This window comes from Xyrauchen texanus, chromosome 2, assembly GCF_025860055.1.
Source record: "Xyrauchen texanus isolate HMW12.3.18 chromosome 2, RBS_HiC_50CHRs, whole genome shotgun sequence".
NCBI lineage: Eukaryota > Metazoa > Chordata > Actinopteri > Cypriniformes > Catostomidae > Xyrauchen > Xyrauchen texanus.
The window spans coordinates 6,475,622-6,495,019 of NC_068277.1; the positions used below are offsets into that span (position 1 = coordinate 6,475,622).

The 19,398-nt window shown below is 41.4% G+C and overlaps 1 protein-coding gene across 2 annotated transcripts in view; it reads left to right on the forward strand.

Moving 5' to 3' along the window:
* The window catches only part of acsf3 (acyl-CoA synthetase family member 3), a 66,216-nt gene extending 60,022 nt beyond the window's left edge, over positions 1–6,194 (forward strand). For both annotated transcript variants that reach the window (XM_052092377.1, XM_052092385.1), the window contains one exon: positions 5,686–6,194. In XM_052092377.1, coding sequence (XP_051948337.1) covers positions 5,686–5,809 — 124 coding nt within the window. In that variant the 3' untranslated portion in view covers positions 5,810–6,194. The remainder of the gene's footprint in view (positions 1–5,685) is intronic.
* Positions 6,195–19,398: the final 13,204 nt, after the last annotated feature.

Below are 19,398 nucleotides of genomic sequence, written 5' to 3' on the forward strand. Positions count from 1 at the left end.
AAGCATTGCACACAGACTCGCATGCAAAGAGAATGCGGCTAGAGTGAAGAGCATAAGTGGATTTTTAAGAGTGCAAGAAAAGAGGGAGCATTAATAAGACACCTTGCTGTAAGGGACTTGTGTAAAAGGAAATATAGTCTAATACAGAAATCTCTCCCCATACACACAACATATCTAGCAGCGTTTTATAAAACATTACAGAAATTCCAATATAGAGAGCCGAGTTAAAGGTATGCAGGAAGTGTTTACATTTTATGTTTCTTGTGTAAATGTATTTGTGTATGTGTGTGTACATCACTTGTGATGTCTCACATCTGCAAGTCATTAAAATCTTTCCTTAGCCTGAAGACATTTTGCCACATGTTCCAAATGAATCAACAGGAAATGTTAAACTATAACACATCTTTATTTCCTACCTGTCCCAGAGTTACACATTAAATACACACTATATGATTTTGCCGTTACATACACAGATTTGTAGAATGTACAAATTTTATTTTAAAAAACAAAATTACAAACTTGGACCTCTAATGCAAAAATCCTACTCTATGCCAGGGGTTTGAATTTATTTTATTTTTTTCATATTTTTTTTAATTTTTTTTATTTTTTATTTTTTTATTATATTTGAGAACCCCCAATGCCATTATGAGGGACCCCCTTCCTAGAAAATATGTGGGAATATTTATTCTGTAAAATCTTAATATTTCAGTAATCGGTTGCAATTCCAATGAATTTCTACGATTCTTGACAAAAATGATTATTGCTATTAAACACTCCTTTATTTAAAAAGAGTTACATATTAATCTAAATATTAAGATTAAATCTAAAACTATGGCATGTTGCCCTTAAAGTGTCTCTCAATGAAGTTAACTTCATTGCTTCATGTTTTAATTTTTATTGAGTTATTATTAATAGGCATAATGATAAAAAAAAATATTTGTAATATTATAGTTGTTTGATTAATGTTAACAATATAATAGACAGCGGCAGGGATAATAGGGTGCTTTCACACTGGTAGCTTTGGTCAAAACAGAGCACGGTTCGCATGAAAATTGGTAATGTGAAAGATGTCATACGGACCGGGGTGCACACCACGGGACCAAACCCGAGTCTACCTGTAGGAGGTGGTCTGAGTTCAGTTGCAATGGAACTGTAGCGCGGTTCATATGAATGTGAATGCAACTCTGACTCGGGTGCGCACTCATTCAGGAAGTAACCTGCGCATGTGTTTTAGCCAACGACGACATCATTCGTTTCGACAACACACTAGGATCCACACGTTCCTGAAAGTCCCAAAAAAGTAATGACACTTCAATGACAAACAAGTACAATCAACACTATAAAGTCTGTCTGTCCGTCCATCCATTCATCTATACACCTTATAAATACTATTATAGATTATAAATATAGGGTATAATAGGAGATGACAGTGGCGATAACTTCACCTTGGACACGAGTGTGAGTAAGAGTGCAGTGTAAACAAAGATGGAACTAAGTTCCTTGCAATCAGCCGTTTCCTCAAAAAAAACAGCGTTTGTGAGCAGCAACAAGCCGCCTTCGCCTGGACATCTGATGAGTTACGCCATGAAGCGCACATATACGCAGTTGTCGTTCACTCTGCTGTGCATAATGGCACCAATATAACCAAAAAAACTAAGTCGCGTTGTGTTCGTGGTGACGTAAGATGAACGCAAATGGACCGGGGTCCGATAGAATCAAGTGAGTGTGAAACCAGACCAAGTGTGAAAGCCCCCTTAGACTTCATTTACACTCGATGTCTAATGCACAGATCCGATATTTTAACACATCTGATTTTTGTTGCACCTATTTGTATTCACTTGAGACATAACAGTGTTTGCATTAAAGATTGGCTGTACAGGCATCATGACCATAAAGCACAATTCAACATTCATGCATGAAATATGCACACAGATTTAATAACTGCTCGATCCTCCTTTGAAAGCAACCATCTCAACTAAGTGTTTCCGGTAGCTGCGGATCAGACCTGCACGATGTTCAGAAGGAATTTTGGACCGTTCTTCCTTACAGAACTGCATCAGCTCAGCCATATCATTAGGATGTCTGCTGTGAACGGTTCTCTTGAGGTCATTCCACAGCATCTCTATTGGGTTAAGGTCTGGGCTCTGACTGGGCCACTCCAAAAGGAGGATTTTCTTTTATGAAGCCATTCTGTAGTGGATTTACTTAGATTCCCAAAGTTCTACTGAGCTTCAGATGGTGCACAGCCACCCTGACATTATCCTGTAGGATATCTTGATAAACTTGGGAATTAATTAATGTTTCGCTCGACGATGGCAAAGCAGCAGCCCCAAATCATGATGCTCCCTCTACCGTTGGGATGATTTTTTCATGTTTTTGGCCTTTGGGCCTTTTTACTCCATGCATGCTCCATGGACAGACAGACATTTTCCCATTAGCATTGTGTAGTATCCAGTTGGTCTTTGGCAAACTTAAGATGCGCAGAAATGTATTTGTTGGAAAGCAGCGGCTTCCTTCGTGGTGTCCTGCCATGCACACCGTGCCTGTTTAATGTTTTCCATATAGTAAACTCATGAACAGAGATGTTAACCAGTTCCAATGATTCCTTTTAAGCCTTTTGCCATGCAACAATTCTTGATCGTAGATCTTCTCATCACTTTTTTGTGCGAGGCATGGTCCACGTCAGCAGATGCTTCTTGTGAATAGCGGACTCAAAATAGTCGAGTGCTTTTTATAAGTCAGAGTAGCTCTAACCCACACCTCCAATCTCATTTCATTAATTGGATGCCAGGTTTGCCAACTCCTGACTCGAATTAGCCTTTGTTGACGTCATTAGTCTAGTGGTTCAAATACTTTTTCTAACCAACACTGTGAATGTTTTAATGGTGTATTCTATATGTACAAGAAAAATACAGTAATTTGTGTGTTATTAGTTAAAACTGATTGTGTTTGTTCATTATTGTAAATTTTAAGACAACTTTATACATAAATGCAGGTCATTCCAAAGATTTCCCATTATTTTTCTTGCCACTGTATATAGTTGCTATATCTATAGCTAGCCACCGGAATAATAACATATCTAGTTTAATGACATAGATGCTTGAAGGTTCCTCTTTTGTAGACTTTACCGAAGATCTTATCAGGGTCATATCGTACAGTTTGACTTAACGTTGGGTTTGAGTCCACCTTAGTACAGTCGAGTCAAGTCGAGTCTTTAAACAATCGAGTACATGTTGAGTCCGAGTCCAAAAGGGGCCATGTCGGACTCAAGACTGAGTCCATAACAGGCCGAGTCGAGTTCAAGTCTGAATGGATCTGTTCATTAATCTGAATTCAAATTGTAACCGTAACCTCAACATCAATATTTGAAGCTTATTTTAAACTTCACAACTAAGAAAAACTGTTTGCCAATATAAATGTAACAAAAACACCTCTGTTGCATTACTTTAAACTTTTCCCTCCACTCAAACATAGACTAAAGAAAGTGAAAGCTGCGTTAGTCATTACAACCAGTTATTATTTCAAATTTAATTTAGTTTTATTTAAAATGATCCCTATAAATAGTCTATACTGAGATATCTTTCTGAATCTTTTTTTTCTCTATCTGCCGACTGATTTGGGAAAATACAGTATGTACAATGAGTCAACACAGTCTTAATTAGCACTCGCTGAGAATTTACATCACATGATTTGACTGCAAACACTACATCCAAAAACAGCAGAAAAGCCCACTGATTATATTAGGGCCATGTCGTCACGGAGATGATTTTCTAATTAATTTGCGGGAAACCACACAATGCAGGACAGTTCTGCGTGCTGCTCATGAACCTAAATCCCTGATGCGTCCATGTGCGTCTCGCAGCAGCTACCGCAGAAGATAAAAAAAATTATAATAATTGATATTTGCATGAGCGGCAGCCACTTTGTTCTGCAATCAGTCTGAAATCTTTAAATACCAACCAAAGAACATTTCATTGAGCTCTTCTTTAACCGCAAAAGCACTGAGAATAATATTTTGAGTCATGAATGTAACAGAATTGTCCTTCAAAAGCGTCAGAGGTATAGGCTAATAAAAGACGTGCATAAGTTATCTGGTGGTTTACAATAAAACATCATAACCAACTAAATTCATCTTATAACATGAAGTTTAGCTTCATACACAAACTCTGTCATCGAATAATATGTTTATTTTATAGTCTATAATTAAATTATAAACCAAAAATGTAACAAAACTAATGGAGCGCGTACTCCGAGTAGGGAAGAAGGTATTGCCCCAAGTGAAGGAGTTAAAGTACCTCGGGGTCTTGTTCACGAGTGAGAGGACAATGGAGCGGGAGGTTGGCCGGAGAATCGGGGCAGCGGGGGCGGTATTGCACTCGCTCTATCTCACCGTTGTCACGAAAAGAGAGCTGAGCCTGAAGGCAAAGCTCTAGATCTACCGGTCAATTTTCATTCCTACCCTCACCTATGGTCATGAAGGCTGGGTCATGACCGAAAGAACTAGGTCACGAGTACAAGCAGCCAAAATGGGGTTCCTCAGAAGGATGGCGGGCTTCTCCCTTAGAGATAGGGTGAGGAGCTCAGTCATCCGTGAGGTGCTCGGAGTAGAGCCACTGATCCTTTGCGTCGAAAGGAGTCAGTTGAGGTGGTTTGGGCATCTGGTAAGGATACCCCCTGGCCGCCTCCCTAGGGAGGTGTTTCAGGCACGTCCAGCTGATCCTCTGCAGTCAATCTTTATCCCTCATGGTGGCTTAATTAGCCTAATATGGGACCGGGTGTGTAGGATCACGACCCGGCCCCGCCACAGTCGTGAATGTTGGACAAATGCTGTATAAGAATGTATTTGAAGCAGCTCGTCAATGCTTTGAAAATAGTCAATCAATAATAAATCGGTGCTGTTTATCTGTTAGAGTTGCTGTCTGCTTTAGCAATAACGACACAGTTAGAAAAGGTACACAGTTAATTCATCAAGCTATTATGGACCAGTTCAAGTTATGGACCACAAGGGACTACAGAACCCTACATGTGTAGATACATTATGCCTAAATTACTTTATATCCCATATTAATACGATTTTTATTTCAATAACCTGTTTTTAGTAAACTGTGTGAGACATGATGTGGATGACTTGACTCAAGGAAGGCTGCACAAACGCCACACGCAATTTTACTAGTTGTCAGGTCCCGTGACGTGTGAAACAGCCTTGTTTAGTTTCTATTACATTGGATACACACCCGTCCTTATGTTTTCCTCTTGCCAGCCATTTCAGTAGTCCATGTTATACAGTAGTGCCTGTAGTAACGTTCAAGTGCATTGGTTGGCAGATGAGTGTGCGTGTGTGCGTATGTTTGCAGTGTAACAACTCTGGCTATGCCTACGACGTCAGGGGCTAATACAGCTGCATGCAGACAGAGATATGTTAATTAATTTCTGTTTCGTTATTTATTTATGTATTTATATCATTGCATCACGAATGTGATTCCCAAAGGCTCGAGTCCGAGACAAGTCAGAGTAAAAATGCATCCGCGTCTGTGACAAGTCCATTAACATTGGACTCGTGACCAAGACTCAAGACCAAACTCGAGTACCCCAACTCTAGTATGACTAGCAAGAAATGGAAACAACTGCAAAAATTGCACATTGCACAGCCTGCTTAAGTTGTTCTCCTTTCTGTTCCCCTCTCAGAAAGCACATGGCTCCATACACCATTCCCACAGAGCTGATCATGGTGGAAGAAATGCCACGAAACCAGATGGGAAAAGTCAATAAGAAGGACCTGCTACGCCAGTTCTTCCCCACCCCGCTTTGATCTGAGATCAGTGTTCGGAAAGTTTGGGAAACAGCCACAGACTTGAGAGTTGCGTCCGGATCAGTTGTTTCAGATTGCGAAGTGTGTCTACTCACTATCCAGTAGAGGGCAGTGTTTGGATTAGACCTTCTCTACAATGCAAAGACTTGATGACTTCACAAGTTTATAATCACAGTTTGATATTGTGGCACCTTATTTCACCTTCATTTTGCATGAACGATAAAATGTGCTTGTTTTAAATGTCAAAGTTATTATTAGTGAATACAACTGTAATGTAACAATTGATGTACAAATTTTTGCCCTAAAAATGTTGAAAACATTATATTTAAAATGAAGAAATGAAATATTTTTGTAATGAAATGCATTTTGAAATAAAATATGTTTAGATCAGTGCTTATTTTCATGAGCTATCAAGTGTTTCTGTGTGTGTGTGTGTGTGTGTGTGTGTGTGTGTGTGTGCACGCGTGTGTGTGCACGCGTGTGTGTGCGCTTTTTAAGCAACCAATTGGCCCGGTTGCTAGGGTGGGTAGAGTCACTTAACCTCCTCGTGGTCGCTATAATGTCGTTCTCGCTCTCGGTGGGGCGCATGGCGAGTTGTGCGTGGAGAATAGCTTGAGTCTCCGCATGCATTAGGTCTCTGCGGTTACGCGCTCAACAAGCCATTTACATTTACATTTGGCAGATGCTTTTATCCAAAGCGACTTACAGTGCACTTATTACAGAGACAATCCCCCCCGGAGCAACCTGGAGTTAAGTGTCTTGCTCAAGGACACAATGGTGGTGGCTGTGGGGATCGAACCAGCGACCTTCTGATTACCAGTTATGTGCTTTAGCCGACTACGCCACCACCACTCCTATAACAAGCCACATGATAAGATGTGGATTGACGGTCTCAGACGCAGAGGCAGCTGAGATTCGTCCTCCGCCATTCAGATTGGGGCGCCAACACGAAGACCTCAAGCGCATTGGGAATTGGGCATTCCAAACTGGGGAGAAAATAAAATAAATGAATAAATATAAAAATAAATAATAATCTGCATGTTCTGCATGCATCAAAATGTGTGAAGCCGGCTGCTTATACTGTACATTGACAACACTGCATATCATAAGCATCACACGCGCACTTACGCGGGTTTAGTTGAAAGAGCACGGCACATATTTATTTAACTAAATCACAGCATTTTGGGGTTTAATAATCACACTGGGACGTTTAGCGAACTGCAGATCAGGAGGTGACAAACTACCATCAAAAACGCACAGAAACGGCAAAATAAAAGCTCAGTTAAAATAGAGACTTGAAATGAGGAACAAAGACAACAATGTATTACTACTGTATCGTAATGTAATGTTTACTGTAATTAATAATATTAAAATATTAAAGCAATATCTCACATCAGGGATGTTCTGTTGTGCAGCTCTTCATTTGATAAAAATAATGCATTAAGTAGAATTTTTTTATGAATTAAAATAAATATTTTTTCATTTGATAATTAATTTTACTCTGTAAAAATGTGACCGTGGGCTGCGAATCGAAATTGTGCGTGCAAAATACTTAAATAATGATTTGATTTAATTGGTCGCTTTTTACTGGCCGCTATTTATTCTTAGTGAATCACCCCCTTAGTATATTTGAATTATGAATAAAATTAATTACTTAATTATAAAAATTTGTTATTCAGTAAAACAATATTTATTTTAAATAATTTTTAGACCGTTTGCCAAAGTTTACTGAGGCCCCCCAGTGGGTCCTGGTTGAGAACGACTGCTTTAGAGTCTCCTGTCACCCCATCTCACAGCCCATCCAGCACATCCATCCTTCACTGCCAGGCCTGAGATCGATAGAGCTGCTCTCTTAATCAGCTCTCTGGTGACTGCAGGCATTGCAGGGGGAGGGAGAGATGAAGTGCTCTCTTTTTCCTGCTTGGTGTCCTCTGTTCATTCACCATCTCTTTTACCTCCGAATCTTCTCAAGCCTCCTCCCAGTGCTGGCGGGGCCCCGTCTGGGGGAGTCCGTCCGTCAGTGTTTCTGTCAGTCTTTCTCTCTGGACAGCTCGAGCTCAGTTCTGTTGCAAGCTTTCTGGCTCGGTGCTGCTGCTGACACTCGGAGTAATTGTGGTGATTTATTACTGGGGAACTGCGGCACTGTAAGTTAATTTCTACACAATAACTTCCAAAGTCACAAACACTCCGGACAGGAGGGGAGACACTCTGGGTTTCAGATCGGCTTCCTTCGCACCATGATACAGATCAAATTCAAATGCACTTTAGAGATAACCAAGCAGATATTTAAAGAACAGTTCACCGTTCAAAGGTCTAGCCACCATCCACTTGCATTGTATGGACCTACAGAGCTGAGATATACAGCTCAAAATCTGTGTTTGTGTTCATCAGAAGAAAGAAAGTCATATACATCTGGGATGACATGAGGGTGAGTAAATGATGAGAGAGTTTTCATTTTTGGGTGAACTATCCCTTTAATCGTGATTCATCATTTTAAAGTATTGGCAGAATGGTATTATCAATATTGACTTTGATAATGGGGGACCGTGGCGTTACAAAGGAACCACTGCTCTAAAGGAAGCACAGCAGAGAGGAAAAGAAAGAAATGATTGCATTTGGAGATAACTCTGATGAGAGCGGGTTGAAGATTGTTTTTTTGTGTTTGCGAGGGAGGGTTTTACTCCCTAAGGCTCTGGAAAGATAGAATGTCTGCATCTCAAGTCAGACACACAGGAGTGCACAAACACACACACAAATACCCCGGCCTGCAAGGATGCCCACTGAAGCGTGCTGGAGTGGGCTGTCTGCAGATGGATGCTTATTGGGCCCCTGGGCTCTGTAGGGGCCACAAGAGACAAGCCAAGAGAAACATTCGACTGGACTTCACTCTGTTACTTCTGCTACCGTTTTACCACCAGATTTCAAACACAAGTAATCAAGTATTACAACTCTGGTTGTATTAAAGAGGGTTTCCTTTTATTTATATATATATATATATATATTAGATATTAATTAAATAACTTTTCACAGTTTTACAGGGACAATCCCCCCGGAGCAACCTGGAGTTAAGTGTCTTGCTCAAGGACACAATGGTGGTGGCTGTGGGGATTGAACCAGCAACCTTCTGATTACCAGTTATGTGCTTTAGCCCACTACACCACCACCACTCCATCACTTGATTATAAATGTGTATATATATATATATTGAAAGGTCTTTAAGATAGTTGACCTATGTCTTACTACAGGTATGTTAGGGGTCGCCAAATGGCAATACGGTTGTGCAATACCAACCTCAACAGATCTTGCCTCAAAATGACTTACAGCAGTCTTTTAAAACATTGACGATCATTGTTGAATTTCATTTATGAGTTGTGTTTTTTCATTTCGGTATCAATTTCCTTGAAACTTTATGGGGTTCCTAATGTAGTTTTTAATGCTAGTTCTTAAACAGTTGACATACTCTTCTACGGGCACCAAAAGACAATTCAGGTTATGCGAGACAAACCTCAACAGATTGCACTTAAAAGTGACTACAATTGACAAGTTTAGTTTATTTACATTTACATTTATGCATTTGGCAGACGCTTTTATCCAAAGCGACTTACAGTGCACTTATTACAGGGACAATCCCCCCGGAGCAACCTGGAGTTAAGTGCCTTGCTCAAGAACACAATGGTGGTGGCTCTGGAACTTGAACCAGCGTCCTTCTGATTACCAGATTACCAGTTATGTGCTTAGACCACCACCACCACCACCTCTATTTAAGATTACGAGACACGGGTACAGAGCCAATGAAATGCAGGTGTTTTCGCATATCCCAACTAAGCTGGGGTCAGAGTGCAGGGTCAGCCATTAAACAGCGCCCCTGGAGCAGATAGGGTCAAGGGTCTTGCACAAGGGCCCAACAGTGGTATCTTGGCAGTGCTGGGGCTTGAACCCCCAACCTTTCAGTCAGTAACCCAGAGCCTTAACCGCTGAGACACCACTGGCTCCAATTTGGGGGTCCCTTAAGTAGTTTTTACCTCTACATAAGAAACAGTGTTTTCGAATAACGCTTCTGTATCTTTGAAAGTTTGTTGAAGCGCATATTTTCAAATGCTGTGCAATATAGGTTCACAAACAGACAACGCATTCACTTAAGGAGGCAACCTTAGCAACAAAGAGAATTTAAGGTTGTGCGTGACAAATATCAACAGCATGCTCCTCGAAAAGTGTTGTTGCTTTCGGCCAATGACAAAAACAGAAAAATACTACTAATTTGTGATGCTATTTTGTGATTGGTTGGGGTGGTCTACAGCCCACCCTCAATGTTTGCAACACACAGCGCACCCCCAAATTGCTTTTAACCAATGCACAGATCTTAAAAATGTTTATATTTTATTTAATACCATGTTTGCCAAATATATGATTGGGTGGGCAAGACTCACATTTGGACTCAGCCCAACCCTGCCCATGCCCACATCCGGCCCTGGCACAGATTGATTTTAGCTAAACAAAAGTCAACCTACTGTTTCCGATTTCACTGTGAGATCAGTCTGACTTGTAACATGTTACCCTCAACACTAATACTAAATCTGATGATAACACATGGATCTCAATCTCAGGTTTTTTGCCTTCACCTTCGACCTTAGCCTTTTAATGGCACAATGGGTGAGTGTTTAATTTTATTAACAGGCTGACACTCCAGCTCTAAACGTTTTGAAAACGTAAAGATGATCATTTAAATTTCATGTCCCAGTACTCGTAATTTGATGTGCTCAACAATAGGCATAGACAAGGTCATGGGAGAATAAATAACAGGCAGACTGCCTAATGATCTATCATCCTGGACAAGCGTGGGCACCGTGGAGCAGCCGGGCTGACAGGATCATTAATAAAAACTGCTGGGATTGTGATCGATCCCTTTGATGGATGATCAGACTCACAGATTACATAAAACACCTGGCCGTCACACCAGAAAGGGCAAGCTGCCAGTTCACATGTCTTTTGGCCATTCACACCCAGACATACTGTATAAACAAGAGCTGTTACCTACAGCGAAAGGAAGGGAGCCCTCATTTAAGGCACAATGGAATCATACTTCCTTGAAAAGTAGATGGTTTCAGTTTGATTTGACAGCTCGCACAGATATGGTCTTGGGTCAGTTTCAGTGTTTATTAAAGAGGTGATGACTTTGGAAATGGCTGGTGTAGCATAGTGGCTAAAGCTGAGGGCTGATCATGATCGTGATTTAGCATGATAATTCTTAGCATTGCAAGAGGTGCTGTAGCGGACGTTAGCATGATCTGTCCACGTCCAATTTAATGGTGGAGCAATAGTTTAAAGAGAATATTACTGTACAAGGAAAGTCGATATAATTATAGTAACTTAACATCCATTTTATTGGTAAATGGTCTGCACATATATAGCGCTTTTTTAAACCTTAGAGGTTACCAAAGCACTTTACACTGTGTCCCAATCACCCATTCACTCTCACATTCACACACCACATGCAAGGCACTAGCCTGCCATTGGGAGCAACTTGGGGTTCAGTGTCTTGCCTAAGGACACTTCGGCATGTGGAGTCGTGTGGGCCGGGAATCGAACCACCAACCCTGCGATTGGCAGCTACCACCTGAGCCACAGCCGCCCTCTTATTGGCAAAGACTTTTAAAGATAACTCTATCACCCACCACAGTAATGGAAGAATGCACATGAATATTTTCAACTGGACCATGCGTTGGCAGTGTGTTGGCCAAGTGTTTATGTTTAGTTGCTTTCGCGTACTTGTGTACAATCTGTTTCTGGCTACATCCCACCTTAAAGTGCACCTGGGAAGCTCCAACATCTGAGTCGGCATTCGTTATTACAACATGCCCGCATTCAAGTCGGTAACAAAATACAAAAGAAGCCAGACTAATGCAATCACACAATGAACAGCAGCAAAAGCTAATGTTTACGTTTTACAAGTGAGTAAGCATAAGTGAATACACCTGCTTGACTTTAACATGACCTATATTATTTTTTTATGCATAGTATCTAACAAATTATTAATTAATTTGCTTAAAATAAACATAGATGGCTGGGTCATTAACTGCACATTATTTTACTGTCATATATATCAAAGTAATATTACTGAATTAAAGCACTGACATTCCATCATCTTTCAGGCCGACACGGCTCTTCAAAAGTAGGTAGTCTTCAATTAGGGTATCACCAGGGCTGGACTGGTAATCTGGCATACTGGGCATTTTCCACACTTTGGGGCCGATCAGGGGAGGACTGGCCACCGGGAGAACAGAGCGTGCCGAATGGGCCGCGATAAGGTAATATGAGCCACTGCGTTATGCAGAACGGACCACAAAACGGTGCCGCGATATGCAGAAAAGGACAGCGATAGCTTGGTCATTAATGTGCTCGTAACTTGTAATTATGATATTTCTGACTCCTCTTGAATGCTGCCAATGACATATTCCTGGATCAACATATTTTGTTGAGTTTTCATTTTTTTGCTGAGTTTATATAAACACAAGGCGGATAATGGTTAGCAAGTTTATATTGTTTCATATGTTATGTTCTTGTTGAGAAAAACATGCATATCCACATGCTGGATAAGACGCAGTGCATGGCCATAGCACATAGTGTATGAAAGTACAGCCCAATATCTTATTTTTACATTTACATTTATGCATTTGGCAGACACTTTTATCCAAAGCGACTTACAGAGCCCTTATTACAGGGACAATCAACCCGGAGCAACCTGGAGTTAAGTGCCTTGCTCAAGGACACAATGGTGGTGGCTGTGGGGATCTAACCAGAGACCTTCTGATTACCAGATTACCAGTTATGTGCTTAGACCACTACACCACCACCACTCCATGTTTTGCGGATGTTTAGATATTTTTACTGGCAAATAAGACACAAAAACAATAAAAAAAAATGGCAATGATTGGTAAAATCTAGCGACATTCATACAAAAGTATCTAAATCAGCGATTCTCAACTCAAGAACACAGATTTTAGATTAGACATCAACACAAGGTGACCTAACACAGTATCAAAACTGATCACACAAACATGTATAAAAATGTACTTAAAATAAAATTTATGTATTTACTATTACCATAAACTGCATAGGCCAAACAATATGCAACTGAACCTGCATTTAATGTAGTCTGGCTCATATTTTCTTTCACTTTGTCAACGGTCGCGACAGTTCGTGTCGCAGGAAGTCGCTGTGCTCGCATTGAAAATGAATGGTATTGAGTCGCTGTCGTGCGCGATGTCGCTGGCAGTGTGTACGCACCTTAAGTAACCGTCCTCATTGAAAGCGAAATAGTGGGTGAAACGACAAAATCACAGCCAATAGTTCATGGTTTAGGAAGAGGAGGGTTTGTCACGCAGCCTGTCCGTGCTGGCAACTTACTAATTTGGCTGTCACTTTACCAATTGACCGATGAATTTGCAACAAAATACCTTGAGTTTGATGGGATGTGTGTCCTTTGACATCAACAGAAAAGGGAAACTTTGGACCCACTTTATATTAAGTATATTTAACTACTATGTACTTAGGCATTTGAATTAATTGACTTATTATATACATGTGTCATTGCATTGTACTTACATTTAAAGTACATGCACTTAGTTGCATCTGTACTTCCACTGTTAACCTGAACCCCTAACGCTATCCCAACCCTTACCCTAAACCCTAATCTAGACCCTAACCCTACACATACCTCAAACTCAGTAGCAGCAAATGCAAAACGTGAATCTTGTGAGAAAAGTTTTGGTTAGGTCTGTTCTTTGGGATAATTGTTAGTGAAGACTGTGTTGTGTGTGTTTTGATTGTAAAATGATCAGATGCACAGGAGATCTGAAGGTTTGCTGGTATCAGCAGAAGTCTCCTATTCACGCTCTGTAATGGGACACATTCATTATCGACCAGTTGCCCCGCTCAACAACCTGCCCTGGTAATATTTATCTCCTTCATCTCTCTTACACACACTCTCTCTCTCTTTCCCTTACTCAGCATTTCTCTTCCCTTGTGTATCTGCAATAGTAAGTGGTAGGAGGACGGTGAGGTGAGGGTGCCTGTCAGGTGATGTGCTCTATTCATATCAATACATTGACCTTTGCTCCTATCTGTCGAGGTATGAATTGATTTTGTGTGGGGCTTTGTGCACTGGGGATCAGACTTGGCTTTGGGCTTTTACGTGATGCCAGAGTTGGTTACCATTTCAAACACCGGATCTGTTCCAAGATCCACCACACCTTGTCCAAAGTTTATAGTGTTTTGCTCTTCCTTTCATTTCTCAAGTTAAACAAAACTTTAGACTTTGGAAAACTTTCGAAACTTTTGGTCACATTTTCTTACACTGTGTCCAAACACAAAATATCCACAATAGTAAAGGTGCGTACACACTGTCAGCGACTTTGTCACTGCAGGTCGCCAGTGGCTGGCAGTGAAGTCGCTAGTGGGCGTTCCCACTACTGGTGGCCTAGTAACGTTTATAAATGACTTTCACGGATGTCATTCCATTGCTCTTGACAGCGAATCTCTTTTCTTGCAACTAAAAACAAACATTTTGGAGGGAAAAAACTAAATATAAATGGAATCAGTACATAAAATGCTTTATATCAAAGATGAATGAGAAACAAGGTGTGCTGTTTGCCAGAGTGGCTGTTTATCTGCGGCGAAAATGCAAATGCCGGTCTGTCTGGGTCCATAAAATCCCCGCGATCTCAGATACACCTTTCCACGCAGTATTTTTCTTAAAAATGTCCTTGTATGTGGGAAGAGACATATCATAGAGCACTGGAACATTTCTAACAGCAAGAATTAGCCTTTCATCCATCTTTCCGTTACTGCAGGAGCTGAGAGAGAGAGAGAGGAGGATCACGTGAGCTCTCCCGTCTTCTCTCCTATTGGCTGTCGCTTCCGTTAGTCGCTCCAAAGTTGAACTTTTCTCAACTTTGTCGCATCGCTGGACACGCCCTCATCTAGCGCCAACGGTCGCGACAGCTCGTGTCGCCGGAAGTCGCTGTGCTCGCATTGAAAATGAATGGTATTGAGTTGCTGTCGTGCGCGATGTCGCTGGCAGTGTGTACGCACCTTAAGTAACTGTCCTCATTGAAAGCGAAATAGTGGGTGAAACGACAAAATCACAGCCAATTAGAAAATATTTGATGGTTAATAAACAACTAAATGGACCAGGATTTGGACAAATTGGGTTTTACTGTGGCTCGTAGCCATTCCATCTTGACTACTGTAACTGACTGTATCAACTGCATCAAGAGAAGCTCAAATTTCATTGCTAACGTTGTTCTGTGCGTGTAAAGTTTTGATGTCTTCAACTTACATGTACACTGGCGTACAGGCCTAGTGAGGTCAATCTTTGAGGAGAGGTAAAGTAGACATCTTTATGGGTCTAAACTCCTAAAGAGAAATAGTCCAGTATCTCATGCATCGGCCAGCAAGAGCATATGCTAGCTAATAAACTAGCTAAAAAAAGTATTCTTTGGGCTTAACAGGGATTTGTTACCTAGCTAAGTGGTAAGCAGCTGCCATCAAGTTCTCAAATTGATGATGTACAGTAAATGTACCACCCTTCAGACCACAATTGAGACCTACAGGGGAAGTGGGTTAAATTTGAACTCATTCAGACCAAGTTTGTGAAAACATAGGGCAGTGGTGGCTCAGTGGTTGAGGCTCAGGGTTACTGACCAGACGGTCGGGGGTTCAAGCCCCAGCACCACCAAGATGCCACTGTTGGGCCCTTGAGCAAGGCCCTTAACTCCAGGTTGCTCCGGGGGGATTGTCCCTGTAATAAGTGTAAGTTGCTTTGGATAAAAGCGTCTGCAAAACGCATAAATGTAAATGTAAATGTAACAGCCTTAGAGTGTGTTCAGGCCAAACGTGTTGTTGCATTAAAACATGTCTCGAGTAGCATTTTTAAAAATGTAAGTTCCTTTAACTTGAAATAGCTTCTTAGAAAAATGGCACTCATACGCAAGATGCTTAAAAAACAGTGAGATGTAGCACAACTGTCAAAAACATCCGTCTAGCACACGTTTACATTGAAAAACAATTAATGCAGCAGATGGACACAATAGCACGTTCTGTGTGAGCGCCACCTTAAGGCCTAAACATACTCAAGGACGTGACCGCAGACGCCTCAAGCTACACAAACACGATTTTGTGTGTTGTTGCTTTCCAAAATGTGCGAGGACCCCAATTCATAACACAATGCATTCTCAACGTTGCCACAAGGGGTGCTATTGTTGACAATGGTGTGAACTGTCCAATTCTATGAGAGTTTCTTCCTTTAATTCAACTAACGTTATGGCAGAGAAACAGTTTGCCGAGAATATTGCTGGCCAAGTCAGTTCAAATTCAATAAATGTTTTGCAACTTATCTGAATAATAACACATCCAGTTTATAGGCACAGACTATTGAAGTTAACTCTGTTGCCCCTTGAGTACTGAGGTCTGAAATGCTGGAATGCTTGTTAAACATGATCAACCAGACCGCATGTTGTTAATGCGTTGGCCAAGCACTAGCATCTGCGGACAGGTACTTGTTTAAGGTATGTTTCTGGCCTTTAGCCTCACTTGGATCAGTCAGACTTCTTATATAATTATTCCATCACTGACAAGAGCCACCAATTTATAGTGTATAGCCAAGACCTGACCTGGCCTGAATGCTGCCAGGCTCGGACACCATTATCAAGTTAAAATGAAAAGAGAGAGAAAGGAAGGTAGGCAGGGGAAGGAAAAATCGATACGAAGAAGCCAGCATTCTAATGCCTCGTTAATGGGCAGGAGTATTAATTATTCAGCTGAGGCCATTTTATCTGCTCGTTAAAGTGACAGCGAAGAAGAGAAATATGCGGCATTGTACAACATGTCTAGGGTCATTACCAAACCTCTCTTTCTTACACATACCCGGTGCGTGCCAAGATGACCTATTCACTGAAGCTCTTTTATCGAGAAAACGTGAGTGTGTAAGAGTATGAGCCGAATAAAAAGTACAGACGGCTGTCCAGATGCATAACAGGACAGCATTGGCTCTCCCAGCCAATCCATCAAGTCCCAGTTGGCCTTGAAAGCACGCAGTGTGAATTCCGATTCTTCCAGTTGGTCCACCATGGCTTTGCATCGGAGTATGCGCATGTGACGTGATTGTTAATGACACTGCAGCAGAACTCTAGATCTCATATGATTTATTTCTCCATCCATTACCGTGACCACAGCACACACACATCATCTTCCACCATCACTGTCATTATGACATCACAAAGTCAAAGGTACACGCATTGGGCCTTTCTACAGTAGGATGCCAGTGTCAGGGAACATCTGTCAAAGGCTGCTTCTGCCACATGGTATTAAAGTCATGACAGCCAGCCCGTGGGGCTGCGCCTGCAGGGTACGTTGGTACAACAGGAACGTTGCTGCCGGTCCACCCTCATCTTTGTCTGGGTGGGTTTATGTGGGATCGAATCAGATGGTCAACATGGGGGGATGTGGATGTTCTGGGGGAGTTGTGGTGTCAAAGGCATCAAAGGACTTGGCAAGGTGTTCATTCTCTGTCGGTCAGGGAATGTGTTTGCCAAGTTGGACTCCGGAGACCCGTTCCACCAGTTCTGTTTGACCTGTTTAATCTCGTACATTTAGACTGTTTGAATTGTTTCAGCTCAGTGGAGATGCAGTTTATCTGATCAAACAGTTTAGTCACTGTCCTGTGTGTGTTTTCGGGTCAGGTTTTGCTTACATTGTGGGTACTTAATGTCTCCATATTTAAAGTAAAATTTTTAATTTTAAGCTGCACTTGATGTATGAAAGGTACTTCACATATAAAATGTATTATAACTATTATTATTATTTACATTTTTAAAAAGAAATTGCCTCCTTAGCTTCAAAGTTGCGAGCTACAATTTGTTATTAGTTCATATGTAGCTAACTGCTTTTTCAAATGGGTGGCTTGACTGCAGTTTAATGACTGTATTATAAATTATTATAAAGTAGTTTCAAAATATAGCTTCCCCAACACTGAGCCATGCTTGTTTACGATGCTTGGCGTGCAGTGTTTGGTCGTCAAGAGCCGTGGTGCTCATGTGGCAGGTTCAAGTTCAAATTGGTCACTCTCCCCTAAAACTCCCTAATAAAAGATTTAAAAAACCTCACCAAAAAAATTAAAACACAAGTATTTTAACATGTAACTAGTTGTACTGTTGAAGATCCTTCCTTCCAGAGAATTCTCCCTCGCTCCCCACACCTTCCCATTCCATACTTTTCTTACATGCCCTTGTCTTCCTCACAGGAGGAGGTATTTATCATCTTTATTTGAGGAGTTTGAGGGGTTGCGGGTCAGGCAGCAGTGTTGGACTGATAAATGGGCCCAGTCAGTGATGTGTAGCCTCCTCAGGGGGCCAAAACGAGACAAGTATTTAGTGACTGAACAAGACACATCGCTTTTCTTTTATTGTTTTCAAACTGCACAGAGGGAGATAAACTCAGTCTGGGCCATAGGAAATAGAAAAAAGAGGAATATCTCACAGGCAAGCACAGACACAGCAAATAGCCTTCTGTATTCTCACTGTGTAAACATACACAAGTACATGCATATATACAGAGAAAGAGACTTCAGACACAGAATGTCTCTATTGCATACACTGTGTTTCTGTCCACTAAAATAAAAAGTCCACTCTGTGAAAGTATCCATTAGTACAGAATTCCTTTCGATCGCCAGCAATGTCCAGTCATGATCTAGGCATTTTTCCTGAAAATGGGAATGCTTTAACCTCCTGAGACCAGAGCATGAGTGCTGGGTGTATTTTCCATTTCGATTTGTAACTAGTAGCACCTAATACATTTTCCTAAAAATGTATGTTCACATATGTGGACAGTGGGACTGAGTTGTGCCAGCATCATCCAGCCACTGCCAACTGAAACTGAACTTGTGGTCAGATTTTAGGAGTAAATGGACTTGGATGCTCCATTGCACCCTATTTAGTGAATTACTTACTCCAGTGTGCTGTTTGTCTGCACTGGTAGTCAGGACAGCGAGAGTGAAACATAGTGACCCAAGAGCAAAGGAACATTTCAAAAGATTTATTAACAATAAATAGCAACTCAAAGCTGTGCTGGCCAAGAGTGGAGAACCCGGCACCGGCTGCAGTAGCAGGTGGAGAAGTTCATGGATCCGTGCATGCCATGGCCGCACAATGGGCAGATCCGTGAGGACTCCGTGTATATTGTGTTCATAGGCAAGTGTGTGCGTCATGGTAGTGAGGAGCAGATTTGTGAGGAATCCTCCGTTGAAGCGAAGTGAGGTGCAGTGGACAAGCGCACAGCAGACTGGAATGCAACCACACTCCCGACACGCGGGGAGAGTACTGGTAACCAAACAGATACACAAGACAGGACCAACTAGGCTGAGAGAGTGAGGCAAATTCCTTCACACCAAACAACAATCTAGCAAAGATACTGAGACAACAAAGGGATTAAGTAGGGAGTGAATCAGTGGAGAACCAGGTGCTGTTAGCATGCTAATTAGTGGCGTGATCAGCGTTCCCCTGGGAATAATCATTGTTCCCATGGAAACACTGATC